General features: G+C 41.7%; 1 protein-coding gene across 1 annotated transcript in view; it reads right to left on the minus strand.

Annotated features, from left to right (window-relative positions):
* Positions 1-5,785: 5,785 nt before the first annotated feature.
* Positions 5,786-20,315, minus strand: part of glipr2 (GLI pathogenesis related 2) — a 39,683-nt gene continuing 25,153 nt past the window's right edge. Inside the window, exon 5 of the mRNA XM_033049534.1 lies at positions 5,786-7,488. Within this exon, the coding sequence (XP_032905425.1) occupies positions 7,328-7,488 (161 nt within the window). The 3' untranslated portion in view covers positions 5,786-7,327. The remainder of the gene's footprint in view (positions 7,489-20,315) is intronic.

A 20,315-nucleotide genomic window follows, 5' to 3' on the forward strand; every position in this document is an offset into this window, starting at 1 on the left:
CCACTGCCCCGGGCCGCACACTCCCTCTCCCCGCTGCGGAAACAAAGATCCGATCTTTGGCCGGAAGCAAGATGGCGGAACAAGATGGCGGGGACTGGTATCTAAAATGGGTCCTATAATCACCCATGAATCTGCCCATGAGCGTACTACATGTTTGCGTGAGAGTAACCCATCTTGCTCTGCTCTAAGATCTTTGCCCCCGATCACTTTATTTCCCCGAATGACCTTTGACAAATCCCATGATTCCTTGCGTTTTTTGGAATACCGAACTCGCTTATTTATCGCCTATCTTCTGGGCACACTGTGAAGTGGTGGGCCTTTTCCACAAACCATTGTAATACAGGCCCACCGCCGATTTCCGGCACCCTTGGTTCCAGAGGCTTTATGAATAATCAGTTTTGCTGGAACTTTGTGGCCTCCGAGAGGAGTCTAATGTTACCAGAACGGTCCACCGAGGCCACCAAGCTACCGCCCTGCAAAGCCGACCCCGGAAATCGGCTATGGCAACGGATCTGCAGGATCTGACCGGGTCGGAGTTCCAGAGCCCCAACCACAAGGGGCAACTTCAACCCGCTGATTGGCTGCAGAAGTCGGCTATGGGAACGGATCTGCCGGCTCAGTTTTAGTTCAAATCTGTGCCTGTTTATCTAGTCTGTAGCCCAGATGCTGAGGACCAGCTGCAAAGTTGTGCTTCATTACCAGCCTGCATGAGTCCAGTGCTGGAGAACAGGTGGGCAATAGCCAGTGAAACGGTCAGAAAGATCAGGATAACCGTTTTGTACACCATGTTAGGAGCGGGTCTCAGTCACCTGGTACTTCATTCCAACTCCACCGATCTTCAAGCTTGTGGCTGACCACTCTCACATCCAGTTTCATGCACTCTCCCCATTCCCCTAGATTCCCTTAATATCCAGAAATCCATTGGTCTCCACTCAATAAACTCAATGACTAAGTGTGTAGGAAAGAACTGCAGGTGCTGGTTTAAATCGATGACTAATAAATGACTGGTTAAGTCAATGACTAAGTATCTGGAACAGAGAATTATAAAGATTTATCACCCACTACATGATTACATATCTCATCATAACCCTAAATAAAGTGCTCCTTAGCAAGACTGTGATCCGGGACCTGAGACTACATACATTCTCCTCGTGTCCAGCCTGTGCGACCCGTTTACAACTTCATAAGGTTCCATGAAATGTCCTCACTCTCCTAAACACTATACAATATGAGCCTGGTCTATTCATTCTCCCTTCAGATGGCATCCATTGAGAACATTCAGTTCAGTTTGGTTTATTATCACGTGTGCTGCGGTACAGTGAAAAGCTTTCGTTGCGTACTAACCAGTCAGCGGAAAGACAATAAGGTTCATTTATTGTCTCATACACCAATTGGTGTAGTGAAATATTTACAATCAAGCCAATTGCAGTGTATAGATACATAAGGAAATAACTTTTGGTGCAAGGTAAAGCCAGTAAGGTCCGATCAAAAGATAGGTCCAAGGGTCACCAATGAGGTAGACAGTAGTTCAGGACTGCTCTCTGGTTGTGGTAGGATGATTCAGTTGCTGGTTAACAGCTGGGAAAAAACTGTCCCTGAATCTGGAGGTGTGCGTTTTCACACTTCGATACCTTTTGCCCGATGGGAGAGGGGTGAAGAGGGAGTGGGCAGGGTGCGACTCGTCCTTGATTATGATGGCCTTGCCGAGGCAGCGTGAGGTATAAATGGAGTCAATGACCTCCCTCTGCAACTGGACACTGGATTTCCTCACCAACAGACCACAGTCTGTCAGGGTCAACAACCTCACCTCCACCACTATAACACTGAACACTGGCGTGCCACAGGGCTGTGTGCTCAGCCCTCTCCTCTACTCCCTCTTCACCCACGACTGCATCCCTAAGTACGGATCCAACGCCATCATTAAGTTTGTTGACGACACCACGGTGGTAGGACTGATCAGTGACAACGATGAGTCAGCCTACAGAGAGGAGGTCCAGCAGCTGACAACCTGGTGTGCCAACAATAACCTCGTCCTCAACTCCAAGAAGACGAAGGAAATTATTGTCGACTTCAGGAAGGTCAGAGGAGGCAGTCATACCCCAATCCATATAAACGGGACTGAGGTGGAGCGCGTCTCCAGCTACAAATTCCTGGTCCCTCAACACCTCCAAGCTGATCAAAAAGACACAGCAGCGCCTTTACTTCCTGAGGAGGCTCAAGAAAGCCCACCTGTCCCCCCAGATCCTGACCAACTTCTACCGCTGTACCATCGAGAGCATCCTGACCACCTGCTTCACGGTATGGTACAGCAGCTGCACTGTTGTGGACAGGAAGGCACTACAACGGGTGGTGAAAACCGCGCAGCACATCATCGGTGCCCCGCTCCCTGCCATGGATGCCCTCCACCGAAAACGGTGTCTGAGACGGGCTGGGAAGATCATTAAAGACCCCTCCCACCCCAACCATGGGCTGTTTGCCCTCCTCCCATCAGGGAGGCGGTACCGGAGCCTCAGGTCCCGTACCAGTAGGATGAGGAACAGCTTCTACAATTATACCATCACATTGCTGAACTCGGAGTCCCGCCGATAGATTTCTCCGGTCCCTCCGTCCCCATTGTTTAATTATTCTGTATTTTTGATTATTCTGTATCTTCTTTTTTTTAAATTTCTACATGCACTACTACTACGGACTGACGCAAAACTGCATTTCGTTGTACCCATACTTAGTATTTGTGCAATTACATTAAAGTTGAATTGAATTGAATTGAATTGGTTTGTGTGATGGTCTGGGCTGCATCCACAATTCGCTGCAATTTCTTGCAGTCGTGGATGGAGCTGTTCCCAAACCATGCCGTGATGCATCCTAATAAGATGCTTTCTATGGTGCATCTGTAGAAGTTGGTAAGAGTTGTTGGGGCTGACCTTCTATCTCAGCGCCACTTTTCTGTGCTGTCCCCTTTCTTCCATGCGGCAAACACCATACAGGGACCTGGAAGCAGCCTGATGAATCTTTGTCACATGCCCATGGTAGCAATAAAATTCCTTTTTAGGTAGAGACCAAATCTGTACACGTTACTGCATGTGTGATCTACATAACACCCTGAATAATGGCAGGAAGACCTCTCTACACCTGTACTTAATTCCTATTGGATGAAGGATCAATCCCCTAGACTAACTGGCATTTCACTGCAAAATCTGACCTATTTTTTTAATCCCAAAGAAAACCATAGGCTAATAGATCTGAAATTTACATTAAATGATCAATCCTAACACATTGCTCATAAAGTTCCCCATTACCAGACAAAAACTGCAGAGAAATTAATTTAAATTAGAAAAGTAGACTGAGTAATCCAAAATTATATAATGAAAGTAACGAACACCAGTTTTCACTAATAAACAGCAAAAATACAGAATGTTAGAAACACGCAGCTGGTCAGGCAGCATCTGTGTATATAGAAAGTGTCCATGTTCCAGCCCATTAGAACTATAAAAGTGAGATAACAAATATGGTTTAAGTAGCTTTGATAGGGGTAGGGCGATGAAAACAAAGGGATGTCTGTGAACAGGTGGAGATTAACAATGTCCAGACAACATAACTGTTTTCAGTGCTGAGTAATTAATAGATCAATGGGGGCGTTTATAGATACAAGGCACAGAACATGCTGGAAATATGAGATGCAGAACACAGAAAGCTGTTCATGGAAAGCTGTAGCAAACAGAATTGCAGGAAATACTCAGATCAGGTAATATCTTTAGACAGAAAAATGGATTAATGTTATAAGTGAATGACTTTACATCAAAGTGAGCAAATTCTGACAAACAGGAAAGGTGGTTTCCACCAGAGATAGCAGAGCTCTATGATCTTTGGTTTCCACTAGCTTTAGAGAGATAACATAGTTCCCTTTCCTTCATAGTTCAGCATTCTGAAAGAGCTATTCCCTCAATGACCCAGGTCTGCTCTTCCATCACCACCAATACATCAGTGATGTGCATTCTCACAGTAGTTTCCCGTGATACCACAGGAGATGCAATGCCTGCCCTTTTATCTTTATACTATCCAGGACCCAAATAGTCCTTACAAGTGAAACACTACTGCTGACTGTCTTGTGTGTTAATAAGGTGTTTTTATTAATGAGAGTATGTATTCCATGCAAGCAGAATGTTATTAAAACTTAATCACAAATGAATGATATTTCCTTTCTTCCAACCATCCCTCTTCCACTACTACCAAAAACTAGACTGTTTTCTGCTCTTTCCCAGTTCTGATGTAAGATCCTGGACCTGAAACTTTAATCATTTCCCTTTGCACAGGGTGCCACCTGACTTGGTGTCATAGAAATCAGAGAATTAGACTAGTGTGGGCTGTCCCAGTGTGAAGGACAGACTGTTTTATACACATCATAGAATTCTTCAGCATGGAAACAGGCAATGTCACCCATTTCATGCACATCATCCAGTAAAAGTCTTCTTTACACAGAGAGTGGTGAATCTGTGGAATTCTCTGCCACAGAAGGTAGTTGAGGCCAGTTCATTGGCTATATTTAAGAGGGAGTTAGATGTAGCCCTTGTGGCTAAAGGGATCAGGGGGTATGGAGAGAAGGCAGGGATGGGATACTGAGTTGGATGATCAGCCATGATCATATCGAATGGCGGTGCAGGCTCGAAGGGCCGAATGGCCTAATCCTGCACCTATTTTCTATGTCTATGTTTCTATGTTTCCATATTAATCCCATCTCCCAGCACCTGGCCCACAGCTTCTATGCCTAGGGGTGGGGGGGATTCGTCCTTTTATACTAGTTTTAGTAATTTCTTAAATGGAGTGAGCAAACCAGCCTCAAGTATTGCCTGATTCCACAGCCTTTGCTCTATCCAGTGTTTCAAGCATTGTCTGTTTTTACTTCAGATCCAGCACCTATACTGCTCTGATGATCAGTTACAAACAATGCCTATTATTGTTTTGAGGGACAATAGCAAAAAGTGGAAACAACATTTTTAATTGTACCAGTCTGTTGATTTTGCAAATGGACCATCAAAGGCACAGGGGATATATAGTTAGAATGCTATTCTCCCTAACCGTCACCCTTATTATATACATTTGTTCTTACTAGTATACTCTAATTTGAATTTATTTTACAAAGCTGATTTTATATATCTATAATAACCTTTGAATGAGCTGATATGTAAAGCTGATTAGAACATAAATGATCATACTCTGGAGTTTAGAAGGATGAGAGGATATCTTATTGTAACATATGTTTATTAAGGGTTTGGACATGCTAGAGGCAGGAAACGTTCCCGATGTTGGGGGAGTCCAGAACCAGGGGCCACAGTTTAAGAATAAGGGGTAAGCCATTTAAAACGGAGACGAGGAAACACTTTTTCTCACAGAGAGTTGTAAGTCTGTGGAATTCCCTGCCTGAGAGGGCGGTGGAGGCCGGTTCTCTGGATACTTTCAAGAGAAAGCTAGATAGGACTTAAAGATAGTGGAGTCAGGGGATATGGGGAAAGGCAAGAATGGGGTACTTATTGGGGATGATCAGCCATGATCACATTGAATGACGGTGCTGGCTTGAAGGGCCGAATGGCCTACTCCTGCACCTATTGTCTATTGATTTGTAAAATTGCAAGTACTGGTAAAATTGAGGCTGGAAAACAAAACTAATATTTACCCAGACTTGAAAGGTGTAAGGTATTACACACTGAGAAGTGTACAGTGGATATTTCACTTGCCATACTCAGAAATGCATATTGAGAAAATTGATAAAGCAACATTTTGTACCCAGAAATTATAAGCAGATATTTTTTTAATAAAGACAAACCTAGGCATTTCTTCATGGCAGCTTCAGGAAGACAAGTGATATGGTTTTGTTGTGCATGTAAATATAGAACCAAGAAATCACCCTCCCTTTGTGTTGTTTTAATGTTATTTTAACCATCAGATGTAAAGCTGCAAGTTAAACATTTATTAGTCAAAATTCTTCGTTGTATTGGTTTTGCTGTTTCAGAACTGGATTACTTAAGTGCCACGTAAAAATATTTTTTTTGTATGTAGATTGCAACAGAAGAAACTAAACAGATAATTAGCTTTACAATGACCAGATTAATTCTGATTCATACTGATGGAATTCAAAGTATGCTAAGTAGCTAAAGTGCAGGAATGTTTGCTTTCTTAGCAAAGAATGACAGAAAAATTAATAGGGGTGAAAAGAATGAAAAATATCAGGGTTCGCTTTTTACATGAAGAGCACATGCGGTGAGAGTGGTTTCAATCATAATTTGGTGTCTATCTTTCCGGAGGCTGAGAGAAACTGTTGATTATTTTAGAACTTCCTGCAAAGGTACCTGGTCAAGCTCTTCAATGTTACCACATTATGTTGTTCTGGTATACGGCACAACCAACTGCTTTCTACGACTGAAATTGGTCTTTCTGACTTCACAGTTTCTGCGATTGGAGAAAGAACCAGCACTAAACGTATTCAATTAAATTTATATAATAGAAACAAGAAATGGGTTAGATTTACAGATTAATTCGTACTTCTATGGTCATGAGGATACGAAGCATGAGCACAAAGTGGTGTGCACTCACAACCACAAGATTATTACTTTGCAGGGTCTCAAGAACACTGGCAATAAGTTACACATTGAGCTTCTACGCTTCAGAATTAGGAATTAGGAGGTTGGAGGGCGGCAGGTGAGGGGAGTCAGTTATTTTTCAATCATTATTGTGAAATCTTGGTTAGATGCTCCTCTTTCGTTGTCAAATGTCCCAATTAATTATTTGGCTTAGTGTATATGCACAAAATGGCCATGAATAAAATACTCAAGATGCCATCTGATATCACTGCAAGAAGAACGCATGAGTCGTGAAGAATAAAATCGACCAACTAAACTCAAAAGTGAATGCAATTAATGACTGAAATAGGTGATCCATAATTACGACAAATTGAATATTGCGTGCATAATGAAACAGCAATCCAGGCAGCAGCAGCGGTGCAGTAGGATTTCATAGTGTGGCTGAAGAAGAGTGGTTCACCTTGCGAAGCGAATATTATGAAACAGCAGCAAGTATGAAACATCAAGCTACATGTAAGCAGCAAGTATGATACATCAGGTTACATGGTTATTATGTGTCCATCTTTGTGTGGTGGATCAACTTGTGTTTTCCAAACAAAGGCACGACAGTGGAATTTGGCAGCCGGCCCTTTAAGCAACACTGAGGAGGTATAACACTGATAAACTTCGGAGCCTGATCATTGAAAGAAAATATCTTCAGATGAATGTTCATTCCCTTCAATTTCTTCCATTTGGTGAGATTCTCTTTTACAAATTTACTTCTTTGGAGGTCGAACATTGTCCTCAAAATATCCCTGATTCATGATGTTGCCAGCTGGAAAGTATCTGGCTACTACAAACGAGGACCCATCCGAGGCAGGGGCCTTCCCAATACCCAACTTCTTGCTGTTTTTCCAGACCATAGCTGTAAAATGACCTAAAGAAGGATTAAGAAGACAAATTAGTAACCAGAAGATCCACTGGGGGAATTGCCATCAATGTGCTGGCCGCACTCTGCTTAATTCTCACTCCAAATATGGACACAATTGCGACATTCACAAAGACTAATAAGATTCTTGCTACTAAAGACAATGATGCACTTTAGTAGAGAATGACTCAGCATTTCGTTTTAGCTTGTGCCAGTGAACAATCCATAAACATGATAATTCCCTATCCAATACCATTTTTTCCTAGTCTGCTTATTGCCTTAAACCTGGTAGATTAATAAACTAAAATGTTTGCTCTATTTCTTGTTCCATTGATATTCCTTCATTCGCTGAGAGTTTGGGATACTTTTGCTTTTATTTCAGATTTCCAGCAGATATTGCACCCTTTACCTAGCCAAGACTTGGCTTCATCAAAGGATGATTTATCATTGGCTTCTTCCTGCTCCTTTTCGGACACATATGATTTCATTTATTTATAGATATTGTTTATGACACTTTATAAATATTTTTGTTTTGTTTTTTGTATGCTGTTTCACATTTGCTTTTTATTCTTTTTTTCTGTCCGAAATAAATAACTAATAAATAAAATAAATTAAAAAAAATTATCCCTTACATTCTGGACTTGGCTTCCTGTAGACATAGAAACATAGAAATTAGGTGCAGGAGTAGGCCATTCGGCCCTTCGAGCCTGCACCGCCATTCAATATGATCATGGCTGATCATCCAACTCAGTATCCCGTACCTGCCTTCTCTCCATACCCTCTGATCCCCTTAGCCACAAGGGCCACATCTAACTCCCTCTTAAATATAGCCAATGAACTGGCCTCGACTACCCTCTGTGGCAGGGAGTTCCAGAGATTCACCACTCTCTGTGTGAAAAAAGTTCTTCTCATCTCGGTTTTAAAGGATTTCCCCCTTATCCTTAAGCTGTGACCCCTTGTCCTGGACTTCCCCAACATCGGGAGCAATCTTCCTGCATCTAGCCTGTCCAACCCCTTAAGAATTTTGTAAGTTTCTATAAGATCCCGTCTCAATCTCCTAAATTCTAGAGAGTATAAACCAAGTCTATCCAGTCTTTCTTCATAAGACAGTCCTGACATCCCAGGAATCAGTCTGGTGAACCTTCTCTGCACTCCCTCTATGGCAATAATGTCCTTCCTCAGATTTGGAGACCAAAACTGTACGCAATACTCCAGGTGTGGTCTCACCAAGACCCTGTACAACTGCAGTAGAACCTCCCTGCTCCTATACTCAAATCCTTTTGCTATGAAAGCTAACATACCATTCGCTTTCTTCACTGCCTGCTGCACCTGCATGCCCACTTTCAATGACTGGTGTACCATGACACCCAGGTCTCGCTGCATCTCCCCTTTTCCTAGTCGGCCACCATTTAGATAATAGTCTGCTTTCCTGTTTTTGCCACCAAAATGGATAACCTCACATTTATCCACATTATACTGCATCTGCCAAACATTTGCCCACTCACCCAGCCTATCCAAGTCACCTTGCAGTCTCCTAGCATCCTCCTCACAGCTAACACTGCCCCCCAGCTTAGTGTCATCCGCAAACTTGGAGATATTGCCTTCAATTCCCTCATCCAGATCATTAATATATATTGTAAATAGCTGGGGTCCCAGCACTGAGCCTTGCGGTACCCCACTAGTCACGGCCTGCCATTGTGAAAAGGACCCGTTTACTCCTACTCTTTGCTTCCTGTTTGCCAGCCAGTTCTCTATCCACATCAATACTGAACCCCCAATGCCGTGTGCTTTAAGTTTGTAAACTAATCTCTTATGTGGGACCTTGTCGAAAGCCTTCTGGAAGTCCAGATACACCACATCCACTGGTTCTCCCCTATCCACGCTACTAGTTACATCCTCGAAAAATTCTATAAGATTCGTCAGACATGATTTACCTTTTGTAAATCCATGCTGACTTTGTCCAATGATTTCACCACTTTCCAAATGTGCTGCTATCCCATCTTTAATAACTGACTCTAGCAGTTTCCCCACTACCGATGTTAGACTAACTGGTCTGTAATTCCCCGTTTTATCTCTCCCTCCCTTCTTAAAAAGTGGGGTTACGTTTGCTACCCGCCAATCCTCAGGAACTACTCCAGAATCTAAAGAGTTTTGAAAGATTATTACTAATGCATCCACTATTTCTGGAGCTACTTCCTTAAGTACTCTGGGATGCAGCCTATCTGGCCCTGGGGATTTATCGGCCATTAATCCATTTAATTTACCCAACACCACTTCCCGGCTAACCTGGATTTCACTCAATTCCTCCAACTCCTTTGACCCGTGGTCCCCTGCTATTTCCGGCAGATTATTTATGTCTTCCTTAGTGAAGACGGAACCAAAGTAGTTATTCAATTGGTCCGCCATATCCTTGTTCCCCATGATCAACTCACCTGTTTCTGACTGCAAGGGACCTTATTTATTTCCATTACCAATTCATTACAATTCCATGATTTAAATGCAGAATTATGTTTCAGGACTCTTTCTAGTTTTTCACCATTTTGAGTGTATTCAGTTTTATTCTCTTTAAGATTGAAAGTGCATGACCTCACATTTGACCCATTTTGTGCATTCACAGAGTCTACAAAATTCTCATAAGAGGTCAATGCCTCTTTCCATACTGCTGATATTGGTTTCTTTCCCATCAACCAAGTAATTCATAAACACAGCAAATAATTGAAATCTCAATATACATTCTAGTGGACACCACAATCACACCAAAGTAGTAGCTTTCCATCTTAATAGATCATGATACTACACAGGGCTTCTGAACCTGATTTATTCAGAATATTCAGGGCCGAGACAAATACCTTTGAGTGAAAGGAAAGTAAGGAATATGAAGATTAGGTAGAGGTGTAATTGAGGCTCTCCGATACCCCGAACCTGGTTTGAGACGTCTCTCATTCCAATACCAAACTGGGCAAAATACCACTGTTAATCTCGAATTCCCACTTCCGAAGCCTGGTCTCGTATCTCCATTAATAGAACGAATCAGTACTACCACATTGCATTTCCTCTCCTTCTAGTCACTTGCTAATGCTGAGGAAGGACATGCTAATGTTGTTAGTTACAAAGTGGCATGGCTAGTATACTCCTTGATCTTCTGACTGCCATTACCCTCACAGGTTTACACTACATCACACCTTTTGGGTGGGTTTGAGTGCCATGGTCCACATATTCTCTCTCATTTAGATTCCACTCACTCAACACACTATTGGTCACACCAACCAAATATTGGAAGATAATACTCCTACATCTGATGAATGTGTACTCCTCACAGCAGACAAATTGCAGGCAGAAATCCAGCAAAGAATGGAAACAGTGATAAGTCTTGTGACAAAGCTCCAAGTCAAGGTTAAATATTTTTCTACAATGATCATTACACTCAAAACTTGTGGCTTGGCAAATGACACAGTCTATATAACTCTGTACCGATTTCTCTCCACTATGAGTCAGTTGTAAAACAGGAAGCCTTGCTGAATTAAACTACATTTTTTGGCAGATCCTGTTGGAGGAATCTGAAACTGCTTGTGGACATTCTGAAGCCTTAATTTACAATGACTGTTGTACTAATGTACAGAAATTATAAACGTCTGCCAAGACCCTATGCCAATGATAACTGATCAAAAAGTGTGCAATGCAACAACACTGTAATTGCCATGGCGACAATCAGGGGAAGTTCCTGCCCATCGCCACTTTCTTTTTAAAACAAAATATTCTCTTAAACTTAACACTGTGGTTCCATGAGCAATTATTCCCCAAGAAAACATTTCCCTTATGCGATAATGAAAACGAACAGGTCGTTTAACCACGACTGACATCATAATCAAGTTCATACCTGCTCACAACATACATTGTTCCCAGCATCAATGTACAGTGAACCTGCCTCTGGCTACAACAATTCCTATTGCTGTCCTCTTCCCTGCCCACCATCTTTACCCTCTCCGTTAGCTTAGTTTGGTTTGGAGAAATAGCATGGAAAAAAAGGCCCTTCCACCCACCAAGTCCATGCCAGCCAACGATCATCCCTGCACCAGTTCTATGTTCCCCCACTTTCGCATCCACTCCCCACACACTACTGGCAATCTACAGAGGCCAATTAATCTACAAGCATGCAAGCCTTAGGAATGTGGGAAAAAACTTGAGCACCTATAGGAATCCTATGCAGTCACAGGGGGAACACGCAAACTCCACATAGTCAACCCCTCTCCCCTCCCCCCCCCCCCCCCCCCCCGAGTTCAGGGTCAAACATGGGTCTCTGGCATTGTGAGACAGCAACTCTATCAGCTGTGCCACTGTGGTGCTCCTCGTCTGTTGGTAATAATGAGACTAACTCTTGCACTTTTTCCCCATCGGTATTGTGTTGGATCAAATGTTCACCAGAGGCCAGTCATTGTTCCACACCAATGCAGTTACCCATCAAGCTCTTATCATTCAGGTTTTTACAGATGCAGTTGTAGAGAGCAAAGGCTAGGTTTGTATTTTCCTTAAAAAGTGCATATTTGTTACAGAAAACTTTCCGCAGCTCAACATCTGCAGGAAATACCGCACCTGCAAACACAAAAGATTACAAATCATAACCAAACCCTAGTCTACCGGACGGACCACTGGACTACAGGATGTGGGGCATCCAATGATTCAGTGATGAACAATCATTGCCTTCTGCACATTCACAGTGCACAAACCAAAATCCAACAATCATTCAGAATTGTTGCAATTATTTACAACATGGTGCATGTTTCTTGAGTGATATTCGTTTATTCATAAATGAAGCAATTAGAAATTCTTCAAACCAATAAACCGTAGTGCAACCATGAAACTGATGCCATAATTTTTAATAACACCAGATAAAGGCAAATCTCAGGATTCAAGGTTCAATTTAGATAGTCCCATAATATGCAAAGGACAGGGCAGCAAATAATGGAAGATTAATCCAATACAGAAGGGATTCCATAGGACTGGAAATAAGGAAATATTGTGTCTCTTATCAAAGGCGAAGCAAATCAGGCTCAGATAACTTCATGGTAAATGGCTATTCATTGTTACTATTTCTATTACCTTCAGCCCAGGATCACAGTGAGGACATGAACGGTGGGTGGCAGGATAGCACAGCGGTAGAATGACTGCCTTACAGCTCCAGAGACCTGGGTTTGTCCTGACTACCGGTGATTGATTGTCTGTACAGAGTTTGTATGTTCTCCCCGTGACCTGCATGGGTTTTCCCCGGGGGTTCCGGTTTCCTCCCATACTCCAAAGACGTACAGATTTGTAGGTTAATTGGCTTGGTAACATTGTAAATTGTCCCTACTGTGTGTAGGATAGTGTTAGTGTACGGGGTGATTGCTGGTCCGTGCAGACTCGATGGGCCCAAGGGCCTGTGTCCGCGTTGTATCTGATTTGATGCTCAATAATAGTAATTTGATGTTCAATAATAAGGATTACATCAATTTTATATTGTGGTGGTGGGTGTTTAGTTATTGTCTGTCATGTAAATAACATTATAAATAATTGAATACATTTTGCTAATAAAAATAATGATGGGACAACATAAAGGAACGAGATCGAGATTAGTGTGGAATGGTTTCAGGACAAAAAGCTAGTCCTTGAAGTCAGCAAGACAAAAGAGGTGGTTGTTGACTCAAGGAAGCGAGGGAGTGAACAAAACATTCTCATCATTAAGGGAGCTACTGCAGACATGGTCAACAGTTCAAGATCTAAGGCAGTGGTTCTCAACCTTTTTTCAGTGATGTACCCCCTGTGAAATATTTTTTCAGCCAAGTACCCCCTAACCAGCGCAAAAATATAGGCCTACATATATGTAGGCCTATATTTTAAAATCTCACGTACCCCCTGGAGTGCCTTCATGTACCCCCAGGGGTACGCGTACCCCCATTTGAGAACCACTGATCTAAGGCATTCAGATCATCAGCCACATAACACAATCCCTTCCAAAGATGTGGTGATTAAGAAAGTGCATCAGCATATTTACTTTCGCAGGCATCCATGAAGACTCTGCATATCCTTGAGGATTTGCTCAAACTTCTACAGATGTGCTATTGGAAGTATACTGACAGGATAGATCTCAGCCTGGTATTCGGAACTACCCTGCTCTTGACCGCCTTAACCGCCAAAGAGAATCACAGGCTCATCACTTCCTTCAATTCAGTTCATTTTCACAGTGCACACTTCTACAGGTGCACAGCAGAGAGCATGCTGACCGATTGCATCATGGCTTGGTTCAGCAACCCGAGCGGCCAGGAGCAGAAAAGGCTGCAGAAAGTTGTAAACACTGCCTAGTCCATCATCAGCGCTGACCTCCCTACCATCGAGGGGATCTATCGCAGTCACTGCCTCAAAAAGGCTGCTAGCATCATCAAAGACCCACACCATCCTGGCCACACACTCATCTCTCCGCTGCCATCAGGTAGAAGGTACAGGAGCCTGAAATCTGCAACATCCAGGTTCAGGAACAGTTTCTTCCCCACAGCCATCAGACTATTAAACACAACTTCATACAAACTCTGAACTATAACAGCCTATTGCACTTTATCTGGTTATTTATGTGTGTCTATATATATATATATATATATTCTATGGTATATGAACACACTGATCTGATCTGTATTTATGCATACAATATTCTGTTGTGCTGCAGCAAGCAAGAATTTCATTCTCCTATCTGGGACACATGACAATAAACTCTCTTGACTTGACTTGACTTGCATTGCATTGGGAAGGCTGGATGTATCATGAAAGATGCCTGCCAAAGTTTCTAGAACCTTGCAGCAATCTGCTGTTTTCAACTCATCATTGTGTTTATTGTTATATATATATATATATATATATATATATATATATATATATATAGGCCTATATTGTTATAGTTTATTGTTATATATATATATATATATATATATATATATATATATATATATATATATATATATATATATGTATCATAACTGCATGTAGAAAAAAAGACAAAGTGCTGGAGTAACTCAGTAGGTCAGGCAACATTTCTGGAAAAACTTGGATAGGTGACGTTTTGGATCGGGCCCCTTTCGCAGACTGATTGTGGCAAGAAAGCAGGAAAAGAGGAGCGGGTTCAAAGCCTGGCAGGTGATAGGTTGATAGACACAAAATGCTGGAGTAATTTAACAGGTCAGGCAGCATCACTGGAGAAAATGGATTGTTCCATTTCCTGCAATTACTTTTTCTTAGGTAATAGGTTGATACAAGTGAGGGGGTGGAGAGGGGGTTGATAGGTCGATTGTTGGACAAAGGCCAGGCGACAAAAGACAGGTGTGAGACAAAAGGATTGAAGAGATGCGAATTGTAAAGCTTGAGGAAGGAATGTAGATGAGGGAGGGGGAAGGATAGACATTGATGCAAGTTCAGGTGGGGCACAGGGAGGGGGGAGAAGTCGTTTGGGGGGGGGTTTGTAGTTACCTAAAATTGATTAATTCAATGTTCATACCATTGGGTTTTAAGTCAATCAGATGGAATTTGATGCGTTATTCCACAAGTTTGTGTATGGTCTCATTCTGACAATGCAGGAGTCTAGGACAGAATGGTCAGTATGGAAATGGGCAGAATAGTTACAACGGTGAGTTACCAGGAGATCCAGTATGCCTTGGCGGACCGAGCGCAAGTGTTCGGCAAAACAGACACCAAATTTATGCTTGGTCTCGCTGATGTACAGGAGGCCACATTGGAAACACTGGATGAGGTTGGAGGAGGTGCACTATCTGCCTATCAAAAAATAAATCCTAACCTTTTATCTGCCAGAATTTGTCCTGCCCCTCCCCTCTTCCAACTTTCTTCCCCAAACCTCCACAATTAATCTGAAGAAAGGTCCTGACATGAAACGTCACCTATCTCTGTTCTGATGTTGCTTGACCTGCTGAGTTACTCCATCACTTTGTGCCCTTTATTTGTAAATCAGACCTGTAGTTCCTTGTTTCTACAACACAAATATTATTGTATGTATTAACAATTTAATTGTACCCTGGTGTATATGACAATGCGCTAATCTGTAATCAGTGTAAACGTTGGCAGACGTTTATACTACGTCACTGTCAGTAATCGATTCAAGAGAAAAGCCCCACTTGATAAATCACCTCGACATCAAGAGGGCCAGAAACCTCCAATGAAATGTACAGAATGTACGCCCTTCTGTACATCGACATATGAAAGGCTAGCAATTAAAATCAATACAAATGCTGAACATATTTAAATTGGATTGGAAACGGATTAAAGATAGCAAGCAAACTAATAAAGACACATAATGATTACTCTGACATATTATGGGAAGTCCACAATGAAAATGGCAATAATCATTGCATGGACTCGTCTTTGCTTATCTCTAAAGGGGACTCGGATTCTAAAACTAATTGAAAAAGCTACTTTCTTAACTACTAAACCAGGTTCGCTTCATAATAAACAGACACCACACAAACTGTTTGGTAGACCAGTTCAAAACTTTACTTAACATCGGCCGATGGAAGGGAGCGAGAATTCCAGTCAAGTGACCAATATAGACACTTGACCGTCTTCCGTCCACTTCCCTGTACAACAGAATTACATTGTTTTACCAGCAGTATATAATTTCATCTTCAAAGACGTCTCTTTGTAATTTACTTTCCCTTTTTCTGACAAGACTTCTGTTTACCAAAATCCTGGTTACCTAACCCTAATTGGACATTGATCCAGATCATGATTAGTCAGACTCCCCGTGACTTTTCAGTCTCCCTACCTTATCCTCATTTCTCCATCAAATTTTCCTTCATCCCCAATTTTTTTTATAACATAGTTGCCTGTCAGAAAAAGGATTTACCTCCGGGGTAATTTTGTTTTGCAATCCCCATTGACTCTTTCCACCATCCCAGATGCCTGTGGGTGGTGTACACAGTGAAATTGCTGTCGGATATTAAAATGTGCACATTTTTCCTTATTAATAGTGGTTAAAATGAGGACCATTTGTCTGAATTTATGACAGTAGGTAGGCCAAACCTGGGATTAACAACAATGTTACTGTAGTTTCAGCAGTATTATTAGTGGTTGGTAGAGCTTCACTCCACCTGCTAAATAAATCTAAAATCACTAAGCAATATTTATAACACTGGGCCCTTGGCATTTCAATAAAATCAATCTGTATGCATTCAAACGATCGTGATGGCATTGGCGTCACCGCTGAGGATATCTTAATTGATTTGCCTGGATTATTTTGTTTCTTTCTTCAAAGAGATCTCTCTAGCTTCTCCTCTCTGCTTGTCACTTGGGAGACAATGTTATAGGATTTATTATCTCACACACCCGCAACCTGAGGCAAGCCTAATTTGAGACTAAATATAAGCTGTAAGCTAGCCCAGAAGCCAATTTAATATCTTCTTATATTTTTAACTAAAATTCAGCTTCATCATAATAGCATGGCTATCAATTCCCAGACAACAGTAGAACAGGAAATACTTTCAATGTAGTTCCAGCTCTCTGGAGCATTCCAACTGTCAAACTGTAATGCAAATGAAACTTAATGCAGACAACACAGAATTACAGAAAGAAAAGCATTGGTATGCAGTGGGAAACAGAATTAACACATCTTTGAAATTGATGTAGGAGCTAGTTAGGACCATGTCAATGAATAATTTAAAATGGAAATATGTTTAGATGTTGCAAGTTCAGTTAAAGAACAGTTGTCATCAGTCAATTCTCAAGCTCATCTCTACATGACATAATTTTCCATAAGTGATTATTTTCCCCATAAATGAGTACATCATAGTTACAAAAAAGGAAGCCGATGTGCAGCTTGGCTTGCACCATTTGGCTGGTGAATTGGAAAATCCAACTCTTAGAGGGTTTTAGCAAGCTGTGAAAAGACAAGTTGTACGTGGCCAGAAAATTTCAATCTCTGTTTAGGATGGAGATATGGGAAATGCTGGTCCCATAGATACAAAAGTGTTTTAAGATCCCACAATAGGAAGGAACCCAATGAAGCCTGGCACTATTTCAGGCATGAGATTTCTCTTAGGATCTGCGGATTTTGAAATCCAGAAAAAAATCTCCACTAGAAAATGTCTCCACTATAAATGAATTTCAAAATTTGTGGATCCTCGGAGAAATCTCATGCCTGACCATTTGTATCTCACAACCCTCTCCAGTAAAAGCATATGTCACCAACCAAATCTACAGTCCCACATGTCCTGCGCACATCATTGAAAATGAATAAATGTGCTCGCTGATGTATTAGAGATGCCCACAAACTCCACTCTTATCTGTTACATATATTTATTTTGAAGCAAGTCAAGCATGGGGCAAACATTTGACTGGAGCACTAATGGTTTCCTGTGAGATACCAATTTCCAGCAATGAACCCCATTACAGTCTTTGTTCCTGCTGTGTTTTTCTCAAGATAGTTCTTAAAGTCAAATGTTTTTTATATTTTTGCATCATTAGATTTCCCTTTCCAATATGCTCACAAAACTACTGGATACCAAATAATTAAATAGCTCAAATCTTTAACCTGGTAACTGAACAACAAGGTGGCTACATTGAGGCAGTATTCGTGCTGAGTCCCCAACACAAGTTTAGTTTATTATTGTCACCTGGATCGAGGTACAGTGAAAACTTTGTTTTGATTGACATCCAAGCAGATCAAATAATACTATACATAAATACAATCAAATCATACTCAATTAGAATAGATAGAGCAACGGGTAAGATACATAATGCACAATTTTCTCAGCATTGTAGCGCACGAGTTCCATTGACAAAGTCCAATGTCAACAATGGGGCAGAGGTGAATCAGACAGTACTCTAGCTTATGGATGGAGCTGTAAAAAGGGGGTATAGTATAGCTGCTCTTGAGTCTGGTAGTGTGCGCTTTTAAACTTCTATATATTGTACCAGACTAGAGCAGGGAGAAGGAATAAGATTATTAAGGGTTTGGACACGCTAGAGGCAGGAAACATGTTCCCGATGTTGGGGGAGTCCAGAACCAGGGGCCACAGTTTAAAAGTAAGGGGTAAGGCATTTAGAACGGAGAGGAGGAAACACTTTTTCCACTGAGAGTTGTGAGTCTGTGGAATTCTCTACCGGCGGTGGAGGCCAGTTCTCTGGATACTTTCAAGAGAGAGCTTGATAGTGCTCTTAAAAATAGCAGAGTTATGGGGATATGGGGAGAAGGCAGGAACGGGGTACTGATTGTGGATGATCCGCCGTGATCACATTGAATGGCGGTGCTGGCTCGAAGGGCCAAATGGACTACTCCTGCACCTATTGTCTATTGACTGGTGGCACGCCTTTGATTATGTTGTCCGCTTTTCCAAGGTGGAGCCAATGTTGGTCTGCGTGATGGGCAACATCTACAACTTTCTTGTGGTCTTGGGCAGAACTGTTCCTAAACCCGACAGTATGCAATTAAATAGTATTGTTTTTATGGTACATCCGTGGACATTTGTCAGTCATTGAAGACATGACAAATTTCCTCACTCTCCTTAGGAAATAGAAGCATTGGCGTGCCTTTTTGTCTGTCATGTCATTATGATTGGTGCAAGGCAGATTGGTGGTAATATTAATGCTAAGGAACTTGAAGCTCGTAACAATTTCCACTTGGTGCTAATTGGGGCTTGTCCTCCACCATGTTTCCGTAAGTCAATAACTAGCTCCTTCGTCTTTCTGTCATTGAGTGAGAGGTTATGTCCTGACACCATGTTGCTGAGTTCTGTATCAGATGCTGCTCCTCAGCATTATATATTATCCTTATGCCTTTGCTGATTGATGGTTTTCTAGTTAGAAGCCGACTAAACCTCAAAATAAATCAACTCCAGCGATTGCTTTAACTTTGTGATTCTACTGTTCATTCTAGGATGCTTTTATGGTACTTAAAAACAGAATACAGGCAGAGGAACTAATGGACCAAGTAATTATGGTTAAAACTATGTGATAAACAAAATTTGGTCTGACCTATATATTGCTCAGAACACATTTTATATTTTGAGAATTAACAGAAAGCCTACATTGCTGATGCAACAGACATTTTCCACAAAGAAATGTTCTACATGCACAGGGACTAAGTAATACCCAACAAATCTGAAACAGATACGATTGAACAATGTATGATTTTCATCAGAACACAGTGTACATATTTAAGTAGTATCTAGAGACGCACTTGAATCGACAAGGCGGAGTTTACTCCAGACCAATTGCTTGTAAATGGGAATGGCAGGACTGCCAACATTGGGTGAGAGTTGGGAGTAAGAAATTGCGAAAGACTAAACCCGAGGGAGCATAGCGACTGATTCGGGGGAGGATGTGGGAGGGAGGTGTGTCCCCTCCAATCAGTACGGAGCTTTTGCATTTTTCAGCTTGAAATTGTGCAATCTGGTGCATACTGTAGCGAGTCTTTTAAATTACACTTGAATGCAATATTTATGCTTTGAATTGGATTAGATGAATAAGGTTAGGCTAAATTACAGGTGCAGCACATGACTGATCTTAGTATATACATGTATGGAAATCTGATTATAATCAAACACTTGGCCCATGTTGACCAACCTGGGTCTCACTGCACACCTGGTACTACTCCTGACCCTGACTCCAGTTGCATACCTTCTCTCATTCCTGACCCTGAGTCCAGCCTTACACCTGCCCCCCTATTCTACCCTGATCATAGCTGCTTACCTGCTTACCTGCTTAGGTTCCCAATGCTGAACACTCCCATTGTCCCAGCTTTGACTGCACACCTGGTACTATTCCAGACATTGACACTGGATGCACAATTGGCCTTGCTCCTAGCCCCT

The sequence above is a fragment of the Amblyraja radiata genome, chromosome 2, assembly GCF_010909765.2.
Source record: "Amblyraja radiata isolate CabotCenter1 chromosome 2, sAmbRad1.1.pri, whole genome shotgun sequence".
In the NCBI taxonomy this organism is placed as follows: domain Eukaryota; kingdom Metazoa; phylum Chordata; class Chondrichthyes; order Rajiformes; family Rajidae; genus Amblyraja; species Amblyraja radiata.